The sequence below is a fragment of the Gavialis gangeticus genome, unplaced genomic scaffold (assembly GCF_001723915.1).
Source record: "Gavialis gangeticus isolate Ggan-Ray unplaced genomic scaffold, GavGan_comp1, whole genome shotgun sequence".
NCBI classification, from domain to species: Eukaryota; Metazoa; Chordata; order Crocodylia; family Gavialidae; genus Gavialis; species Gavialis gangeticus.
Genome location: NW_017729026.1, coordinates 14,511,409 through 14,522,540, shown reverse-complemented (window position 1 = coordinate 14,522,540; position 11,132 = coordinate 14,511,409). Strand labels below are relative to the sequence as shown.

The 11,132-nt window shown below is 43.3% G+C and overlaps 1 protein-coding gene across 2 annotated transcripts in view; it reads right to left on the bottom strand.

The window, feature by feature from the left end:
• The window catches only part of TBC1D32 (TBC1 domain family member 32), a 238,286-nt gene that overhangs the window by 163,973 nt on the left and 63,181 nt on the right, over positions 1 to 11,132 (bottom strand). For both annotated transcript variants that reach the window (XM_019520032.1, XM_019520033.1), the window contains exons 11-14: positions 8,971 to 9,067; positions 8,477 to 8,614; positions 7,761 to 7,853; positions 7,377 to 7,519 (exon numbers count right to left, since the gene is read on the bottom strand). In XM_019520032.1, the coding sequence (XP_019375577.1) occupies positions 7,377 to 7,519; positions 7,761 to 7,853; positions 8,477 to 8,614; positions 8,971 to 9,067 (471 nt within the window). The remainder of the gene's footprint in view (positions 1 to 7,376; positions 7,520 to 7,760; positions 7,854 to 8,476; positions 8,615 to 8,970; positions 9,068 to 11,132) is intronic.

The following is an 11,132-nucleotide window of genomic DNA, read 5'->3' as shown; positions in this document are numbered from 1 at the left end:
TTCGGGGGGGATTGGGAGTTACTGTTCTGGATTCTGAGAAAATAAAGCACTGTCCTGTCATTGTTTCTTAAGAAAGAGCAGTAATACTTCTGTTCTAGATTCTCAGGGTAATACTTTAATATTATACTTTATAATACTTTATTTCTTAAATAGCAAAAATAGTTTATTTCTTAAATAGCAGGCATGGAAACTTTGAACTACATCTGAGTTAAACTTTCTTCTTCTTCAGTGAAATTAACTACACAATTTACTGGGCACTGCAGAGTCTAGCACCTTAAAAAGAACTTGTTACTGAGGCTATATCATTTACCAGGAAGAAAGGGTTGCAACAGGCAAAGATGACAGTACCTAGTGGTCCTGTGCGAAGCGGCTAGTATTCGCTTTGGATTCAGATTCAGCCGATTCAGGGGACAGTGATTCAATTTGGTGATTCGAATAACTGCCCCAAATCAATTTGGCCAAATCTGATTCAGACAGTTGGCAGCAGCCAACTCTGAATGTCCAGATCGACCAGGCTCATCCTCCCCATCCTGGCAATGGCTGCCCCACCCACCCCAGCTCCCAGCTCTTTGGGAAAAAAAAAGCTCACCAGGTGCTGCCGGGTGGGGGGCAATCCCCACTGCCCCACACTGCATGGGGGACTCTGCCATGAGCCCCCTGCACCCCCCCACTCTCCCAACCCCTGCACGGGTGCCCTGCCCGAGCCAGGTCCGTCCCTTTAAGAAAAAAAAAAGAAAAGCCCCATACTCACTGTTCCTGCCGGCGGAGGCGATCCCCACTGCCCTGCACTACGTGAGGGGCTCTGCACGAGCCCCCCAAAGCCCCAAGGCCACTACAGGAGCTGGTGAATCCCGGGGTTTTTCCTCCATTTTTTTTGTTTCTTAAAGGGCCAGAGCTTTGAATCAATTTGGACCTTTTAATTGATTCAATTCGGATTCAGAGGTTTGGCCACCAAATTGAGTCGAATCTCCTCTGAAATGAACCACCACCTGAAGCTTTGCACAGCCCTAGTACTTTACTATCTGACTTTCTAAATGTTTACCAGTATAAAATAAGGAAGGAGAAATTTTATTATCCTTCTGTATATCTATATATTCAAGCAGATAGTGATTGGAAAGATCATTTATGTGGGACTGAAAGGGACTAAACTTACAGTCACTCACTGCTGAAAATCAAAGCAGAACTGTGACAACACAAATACTGCCAACTGGAGTATGCCTAGTGGGGTGTGCAAAGCGGGTCATATTCAATTCAGATTTGGCCTGACTTGGGGGGACAGCGATTCAATTCGTTGGTTTGGATCACTGTCCCGATTCAATTCGTTGATTTGGATCACTGTCCCGATTCAATTCAGCCAAATCTGAAGATTCGATGTGGATTCAGAGAATCAGTGATTTGGCTAAAGACACCGTTTTAAATGTTTTTTCTAAATACCAGGAGCGGCTCGTGAATGCTCGGATGGTGGGGCAGATGGAGTGTCCCACAGTGGTGTGGGAGGGTCCCCCGCATGCTCAGCAGTGGACCAGAAGTGGACTGGAAGTAACTGGTGATCAGCCAGAGGGGCCCCGGGTACCCCTCCAGACCCAAGAGGCACCAGTTGTTGAGCCAGGGGAGGGTCCCCCGTGTGCTCCTCAATGGACTGGAAGTGCTTCTGGTCCACTTCTGGGTCTGCCACCAAACACACTGGAGACACCCTGCGCTCCTGAAGGACACTATCTGCCCCAGCATCTGAGCATTCATAAGCTGCCTGGTACCTTGAGGCATGTAGAAAAAACATTTAAAGCTGTGGCTACATCCAAATCATAGAATCTCTCTGAATTGATTTGGAGGGTTTCGATTCGATTTGGAGAGTTTAATGGGTCTCCTGCTTTGATTCAGATTACAAGATTCAGCCACCAAATCAGGCTGAATCGAATCAGCTGCCGAAGCTTTGCACAGCTCTAATGTCTAGCGTGCTGTGTCTGCTGATGGTGGTTTGCCTGCTCTTGAGAAAACCCACTCACTCTCACTTTGATGTGCCAAACCTGGAAATATGTCAGGGAAGCCCCACTGGGGACAATGCCTCTCCCACATAGTTTCTCTGTAGATCTCTGTCTCCACGTACATGAGAGCAGCTACAGTGGATATTCCCAAAGTGGCTTTGCACACACATTTCCAGAGGCATGCAAGTGAAGGCAGGTGGGGACAGGGTAGAATCTTAAATGGGCATCTCTGGCAGCAACAGAGATGTGTAAACATTCCCTTAATGTCCAAAGCTACCATCTATCAATTATTTAAAGTGCCTTTCAACTATCAAACAAACTGTACTGTGTCCAGTTCTGGGCACTCACTTCAAGAAGGATGTGGTTAAACTTGAAAGGGTGCAGAGAAGGGCCACCCGGATGATCAGGGGCCTGGAGGATAGGTCCTGTGAGGAGAGACTTCAGCAACTGGGTTTGTTCAGTCTGAGCAAGAGAAGATTCAGAGGTGACTTGATAACCACCTACAAGTATGTTAAGGGTGAACACCAAGATCTAGAGGAGCAACTCTTCAGAAAGGCACCTCCAGGGAGAATAAGGACCAACAGGCACAAGCTCACTGAGAGAAGATTTAGGTTGGACATTAGGAAAAACTTATTTTCTGTAAGGGTACCTAGAATCTGGAACACACTCCCAGCAGGGGTGGTGCAGTCAGCATCCTTGGAGGTGTTCAAGAGGAGGCTGGACAAGCACCTCATTGAGCTCGTTTGAGTCCAATAACCTCCTGCCCATGGCAGGGAACCAGACTTGATGATCTTATAGGTCCCTTCTGGTCCTTTGATTCTATGATTCTATACTGTAAAGACTTAGATACATATATGTAAATTGGCAAGTAGTCCTAATGCACTTAGATTACTCACTAAAGAACAAAAAAAGTCATAACTGCTAGTCCAGGAGCCACAGGGACAGTAGTCATATATGGATCATAATATATAAAACCATTATAGTAATGTATTCTAGTCCAAAAAAGAGGAAGAAAAACAAACTCTATTTTTCTTGAATTTTGACTGATATAAGTACCCAGCATACATTGCATTTGTTGAGCATTATATGAGATTATTGCATAATAGACTAACATGCCATCTCGCCACACGTTAAAATTACCACAGGATATTTCCATGCCACAAAGAAGTTGTTGTTTCAATGAGCAGCGGTGTGGTTTGTGTCATTTTTATCCAGGGATAAATTGCTTTAATGTCTGGCATGTTATGAACTGTCAAACAATACTTGCATAAAATGTGTGACAAATGTCATGTCTTCCCGAGGACTTTAATATACAGCATGCGTGTTAGGTTATTAATGGCTACAAGGAAGCCATACCCAACTCATGCAGTTAAAAGCAAAAAAAAAAAAAAAAATCTTGATAATATTTTTTTCCTTTTTACATAGAGCAGTTGGGAGCTGCAATCTGAACATCACAGAGTATCACACATGGTTAAGTGTTAGTGTGATCAGAGCATAAAATATTGCAAATAAATAAGTGAAATTCAAAACAATCAATTCAGAAACTATTCTTTTCCTGAAAGAAACTCAAGAAATTTAGGGATGAGGAAAAAAAGCCCAACATATTTTTAAATATATGTTAGAACATAACCCTATTTAGAAAATACCAGTAAGAAATTTAAAAGTTAGAAAATTTCCATGTGGCTGGAGAGGGAATGGCTAATGGCCATTCTGTAGCATGGCATGATTGTTAAAGCACTGTGCTGAGAGCTCAGGGAAATGCATGTTCAACCCTTCTACAGATGAAGGGGCTTAGAACTCAGGTCTTCTGCTTCCTGGGCAAGTGACCTAACCACTCAACTACTGAGACTAAAACATGGGAGGGTCACACACTAGGTTTTATCTAGGTACAATTGGTTCTGTCCAGTTACAATTTTGTGACTTCCACGCATGTATTGGGTGTGTGTACATAACTGCATACCTGCACAGCCAGCATGTAGTCTACTGCTCACTATATATATGTATGCTTCCACAGCCACTTTACATAGCTAACAGAATTGCAAATCATGCATTGGCACCAAAAAAAAATCATTTTGTAGCTAGCAAACTGCTATTTAGACACACAAAGGAATCTACCCTAAATCTTTACTATTATTTTAGAAAGATAAAATCTCCCCTTCCTTGAACTATTTTTAATTTAATAAAGTAATTTTCAGTGGAGAATTGTTATTTTTATCTGTACTGTGTTCTGAGCTTGTTGTTATAGAGCAGCAGTCAGCAACCTTTTTAGGCTGTAGGTTGGAATATCCCAGTTTGGGTCAGAGAAGGACAGGTACTAGGACCCAGCCACCACTGTGGCACAGGAAAGCGCCTATCACTGTCACTTTTCCCTGTGCCAGCATGGGGTGAGCTCTTGCAGTTGGCATTCCCTCCCATGACACCAAGTGGAAATGACTGCTACTAAATCTCCCTGCTAATGAATGCCACTGAAGCTCCATGTCTGTGGTCCAGATCAAAGGATTCAGTACTGCCAAAAGTCGTTGATCCCTGTTACAGAAAATACTGAATTGCAAAATGTCAGGTAAATGAAAAAATAGCATTTAACAGTTTACACCAAGATAAGTATATTAGCAACAAAATGAAGATCAGGGAAAGTGTGGGTCCCTTAATGAGTAACAAAGGCAACCTAGTGACACATGATGTGGAAAAGGCTAAAGTACTCAATACTTCTTTTACCTCAGTCTTCACAGGCAAAGTCAGCTCCCAGACTACTGCACCTGACAGTGAGCAGCCACAATGGCACAACAGCAAGTTAGGGACTATATAGAAAAGCTGGCTGTGTGCAAGTCCATGGAGCCAGACGCAAGGCACTAGAGGGTGTTGAGGGATTTGGCTGATACAATTGCAGAGCCACTGGTCATTATTTTTGAAAACTCATGTAGATCAGGAGAGGATCTCAACAACCGGAAAAGGGCAAATATAGCATCCATTTCGAAGAAAGGGAACAAGGAGGATCCGGAGAACGAAAAACTAGTCAGCATCACCTCAGTCCCTGGAAAAATCATGGAGCAAGTCCTCAAGCAATCCATTTCAAAACGCTTGCGAGGAGTACGAGGAAGAGAGGCTGACTGAACTGGGCTTATTTAGTCTGGAGAAAAGAAGACTGAGGAGGGATTTAATAACAGCCTTCAACTGCATGAAGGGGGGTTACAAAGAGGATAGAGTTAGACTGTTCTCAGTGGTGGTAGATAACAAAAGAAGGAACACTGTTATCAAGCTGAAGCAAGGGAAGTTTAGCTTAGATATCAGGAAGAACGTTCCCACCAGTAGGGTAGTAAAATATTGGAACACGTTACCCAGAGAGGTGGTGGAAGCTCCACTCTTGGAGGTTTTCAAGACCCGGCTAAACAAAGCCTTGGCTGGGATGATAAAGTTGGGGATGGTCCTGCTTTGAGCAAGGGATTGAACTAGATGACCTCATGGAGTCCTTTCCAGCCTTAATGTTCTATGGTTTTAAGTATTCAGAGCATACATGCATCTGGAGAACTAATACCTAGTTCTCCTGTAAAAGTCTTTGACAAAGAAGTGAAAATGATGCAAAGCAGTACTGTCTCAGAATAGATCTTCAATGCTAGTCACAAAGGTTCAGCAGGTTCTTTATCATATGTAATATATAAAAAATGCACAGTGTGTGTGTCAAATTGTAACAGCTGAAAAAAACCCGACTCTATTAGTGTATGTCCCAGGGAGAGTGGGAGAAAGAACCCCAAATTACACATGGGGACTCCCAGGGACGAGAACCCCCTGAGGAAAAGAAAATGAAAATGAAAAATAAACAAGGAAAGTACTTACCTGCAGCAGAACCCACAACGTAGCTGAAACAAGAGAGGAAACCCGCGCAGATTGTGAGCTGCGCTTTCATACATCTGGGACCGGCCGGTGACGTCATCAACAATCACCGGCTGGCACGAATAAAGCAAACCACTGGCAGAGGTGGAGGATGAGGGAGATCAGAGCCGAGGAAGGCATCAATACTGGGTGCCTCCTGGGAGTCCCATTAGGGGGAAAAGCTTGCAGAGGCTGCTCCTTACCCCGGCAGCAGCGACAGAGGGAGCAAGGAGCCAGAAGCAGATCCTTACACCAGCAACAGAGGGAACAAGGAACTAGAAGCTGTTCCTGACCTCAGCGACAGCGGCAAAGGGAACGTAAAGTCTGGAGGGGACCCTGACACCAGCACCAGAAACGGAAGAACTGGAGAGCCAGACAAGACTCTCTACACTATAAGAGGTGGGATCGTCGAGGGTACCGGGGAGGCCAGAGGAGACTCTCCCTCTGGAAGGCGCCAGATGGAAACAGCACATAGGGCAGCACAACAAGGTCATGAGAGATGGGGTGCCGACTCTGGGAGTGAGAAGCGACCAGGAGTCCCCGGAGTGGCTGCCAGGCACCTGAAGGGGGTCGTTACTAAAGGAGGAAACAAGGAGCGGGGCTGTAATCCACAGAAGGTTGGGAGAAGGGGGAGACAACCCAGACAAGAGACCACAGGCTACCCCGGACCCACGTAGGTTTTAGCCTGTGACAGACCCTTAGAGAGGCAGGTATTGGTACGCTGGCGGAAGGGCCCGGGAGGGGACCGTGCAGGTCCCTCAAAACAATAGTGGTTTTTTTGGTTGGCATTTGTGTTTCCCCCTTTTGGAGGGGTTGAGGAGTAGGCCCAGGTAACGTAGGCGGAACGACGGTAGCAGAGCTGTTTTGAGCCCTATCTTCGCTTGGGACCTGGGTCAAGCTCCACACCCTGGGGGAAGGGGAGTCGGCCCTGAAACCCAAGTTAAATACCATGGGCAATCCAGGACTCTTCAAGCAGCACACCCTTCGGGAGCTAATACCCCAGACATGAGGGGACTATCCAGATCAACGTAACTGGGGGCACAACGGTATTGGGAGTACAGCTGGAGAAACATAGTGATCTGCCGAGGCTTGGTGTAAGGCCATGGTATAGGGGAGGTGGAGCCCCGCAGACAACCAGTGAGCGGACCACCCACCAAACGAGGGACCCTAAGTGGTCAGATCCCACCACTGATAAAACATTCAAAGTCATGGCAGGAGAGATTGGGGGAGACCACTCTGGGAGTAAACATCCACTCAACAGCCTACAGGAGGCAGTAGGACAAACATCACTGGCCACCTGAGCCAAGGCCGTACGTGACCAGGTGTTCGAGGCCAGGCAGGCACAGTGTACTATTAAAAGTAGGCAAGTATGTGTACCAGAAGTTATTTTTTCCTTAAAACTGGAAGAAATATAATCCCAACAACACTAGCTTATATCTTAGATAAACAGTCTTCTATTTTCTGCCACGTCTCTGTCTTTCCACAATCAAACATATATTTAAAGTTTGTTTTGGGGATATTACGAACCTCTGTTCCATCAAGTAGATTATGAATAGGATGAAGTAGGGCATCTACCACTTCACTAGTATATAAACATTCTCTAGCACATTCTGTTTGGTCACACAGAACTTGTAGCACCTCCGTAACAAGGGCTGCAGGAGAATAGTCACCTGACAAAAACAAGAAATATTACATTTTCAATATAAAAGTGATCGCTAATATATCAATACACATTTATCTAGGTGCTTACATGAATCATCCCTTATTGGGCACTGTACAATGAAAGAAGGTGAGAAATAAAAAGAAATTTTGCACAATTAACCTATCCAAATGAAGTGGTCAGATACAAAACTTACTCTTCTTGACACAGAGCCTTAAAATATAATGATTAAGTAAAAAAGGTAATATTACCTGTGTGCACAGTCAGAGTTGTCTTTGGACAACTTGGAGAGCAATAAATAAGTCGAATAAACAATACCAACAAGTCTGTTAAGGATATGAAGTCTACAAAAAAAACACAAGGAAGAAAAACTTTCTGTAAATAAAAGATCTCTGTAAATGAAATAAAATGTATATTTTTTTCTGCTTTTATTGTGGTTTACAGTTTTATCAACAGAAGCCAGATTATAATAATATTGGACTGTAGATACATATCGGCCAACTGCTTTGCCAAGCTATTTCAAGATCCTCTAATAAAGCTTGGTCCTGCTCCGAACAAAGTCAACTGGAGTTTTACCAATTCTTTCAAGAAGGAAGCTGTCTATAATTTGAAATGTATGAACAGTTGGGCATAAACTACAGCTAGACATAGCTAAAATAAGTTATAAAAGCAATTTCCTGTAAATTTTCTATATGAATATAGATTAAACATCTCAATATAATCATAATTTGAACTTTCTTCATAGAGCTATTTCTCCATGAATACTTTCACTACAAAGGCAATAATAGAAACCTAACAGAATATTGATGACAAAAGAATTAAGATCTGTGCTCAATTATCACTTATCTTTTATCAAAGATTCCCATTACAAGATGCTGAACAGGAACATTCTCCTAGAACGTCTACTATATTTGAAAATATGAACACTACCATCAGACCGCTTGCTTTTGCCTCCTGTTTCCCTTACCTTTTCTGTTTTCCAGCTGAACAGGAAATAGGTTTCTGCCTTGTTTATATATCAACAATCTTCCTAAGAGGCACAGTGAATGAACAAAATAGATGTACTGTAATTCTTGTCCTGTGTAGAAAGTCTTCTGTTTATTGCCTTGAAAAATGAATGTGTATTTTAATTTGTTTATATTTTACATTATGTTCCTGCCTACTACGTATTTCTATTTGAATAAGCTCCAATAAAAATGTTACAGTATATACATAAAGGAAATTGCACAGACAACATAAATAAGCAACCACTGCTGAAAATTATTTTTGCATTGTTTGTGAAAAAACAATATTTACCTATTTCAAAAGCTTACGTATAGAGATGCTATGGGTAAAAACAGTGGGTGGTATATTCTTATTTTGCCAGGAGATGCTTAGACACCACAGTAAAAAGAATCTAGATATTTAAAAAAATCTAAAAAGTATATGAGTAATGCCATGAATGAAAAATTAATTACTTACTATATTGCTGGGAAAATGCATTAACCCTTGAAGTTCCACCAACTGCTGACTCCCATGATTCAAAGTAATAAATACACTGTTGAACAGCTGCATTAATCTGGAAGAAGTGGGGAAAAACATAACACACTAAAGCTTCTAATATTTCACAATAAAATGTTATTTTTCAGATCCCAGCATCATGAACCCCACTTAACTTTGGGGTATTCGTGGGATGTTATATAGGTTTTCTTATGTTTCTTTTACTGATTGTGGAGGATTGTGGGCTTAACTCTAAGACAGACAGGTGGGTGAGGAACTGGCTGCAGGATAGGACTTAGAGAGTTCAAGTGAACGGATCTGTGTCATCCTGGCGAGAAGTGGGCAGTGGTGTCCCGCAGGGGTTGGTGCTTGGTCCAGTACTTTTCAACATCTTTTTTAACAATTTGGATGTGGGGGTGAAGAGCTCACTGGCCAAGCTCGCGGACAACACCAAGTTATGGGGAAGCGTGGTCAAGCTCGAAGATAGGCTAAAGTTACAGGCAGACCTAGACAGGCTAGCAAGTTGGGCAGATAGGAGCCTGATGAAGTTCAACGTCAAGAAATGTAAAGTGCTCCACCTTGGGGTGAGCAACCCCCAACGAACCTACAGGTTTGGCAGCAACAAACTGAGCAGCACCACGAATGAAAGGGACCTGGGGGTAATAATAGACCACAGTATGAATATGAGCTATCAGTGCAATGCTGTAGTCAGTAGGGCAAATAATACTCTGTCATGCATCAATTGATGCATCTCCAGCACAACTGAGGGGGTAATTCTTCTGCTCTACTCAGCACCGGTGAGACCACAGCTGGAGTACTGCATCCAGCTCTGGGCACCACACTTTAACAAGGACGTGAACAAGCTTGAGAGAGTCCAAAGAAGAGCCACCTATATAATCAGAATCTTAAAATGCAAGCCATATGAGAAAAGGCTGAGGGATCTGGGACTCCTCAACCTAAGGTAAAGAAGGCTGAGAGGAGACCTGGTAGAAGCTTACCGCTACACTAGGGGAGTACATCAAGGGCTCAGTGAGCAACTGTTCACCAGGGCACCCAAGGAAAAAACTAGGAATAATGGCCACAAACTCCTGGAAGATCAATTCAGGCTCAACATTAGGAAAAATTTCTTTACAGTCAGAGTGTCCAGACTTTGGAATAAACTCCCTACAGAGGTGATACAATCCCCTACCCTGGAAATCTTCAAGAGGAGACTAGACAGTCACCTTGCTGGGGTCACCTGACCCCCAGTTATCTTTCCTGCTTGGTGCAGGGAGCTGGACCCGATGAGCTTCCAAGGTCTCTTCTGGCCTTACAATCTATGAATCTATGATATGTTGTATCATTTTGCCACTCCCAAACAGGTAGAAGCAGGTATTATTGGGATGGTCATCCCAAGTTGTCTACCTGTAATGGGGGATACAGGTTGTAGCCGTATTGGTCTACAGGCAAAAGGAATCAGCACTTGCAGTAGAGGTGGTATCTTTTATTAGATCAAGTAGATATTTGCAAAAATAGGTCTTTATTTGCAAGCTTCTGGGTGTACACACCCTTCTTCAGGCATGGGAGAATGCAAAGATTGTAAAATTTCTCCTAGGTGGAAATGAAAATTCATATTTCACAGGTGAGCCAACCAAGATATCTTACAACACCTTCAGCTCTCCTGTGAAATATGAATTTTCATTTCCACCTAGGAGAAATTTTACAATCTTTGCATTCTCCCATGCCTGAAGAAGGGTGTGTACACCCAAAAGCTTGCAAATAAAGAAATTTTAGTTGGTTTAATAAAATATATTACCTCTACCATGCTGCCTGTATTGAGAAATTCAACCCCTCAACACAGAAGGCATCTCAAAGTAATGGGTCATTGGATAGAGGAATTCCAGTTGCTCTGGCAGGAAAAAAGATTTCTAGAGGATTCTGAGACTCATGAGCAATTAAGACAATGGTGACAGAAGTGGTAGTTGCTGGCTGGAAGGTACATAGGGGCTGTCTAGCAGTCATCATCTTTGAATCATCCCAGGGTACGGCAGAGTCCAAATCCCTGATGACTAAGGCTAGCAGGATCAGCAGGAAGACTGATCCTTGGAAATACTGGTCCTTGGGGAAATAATGATCATCATAAGCCACAGATGCATGAGCATCTA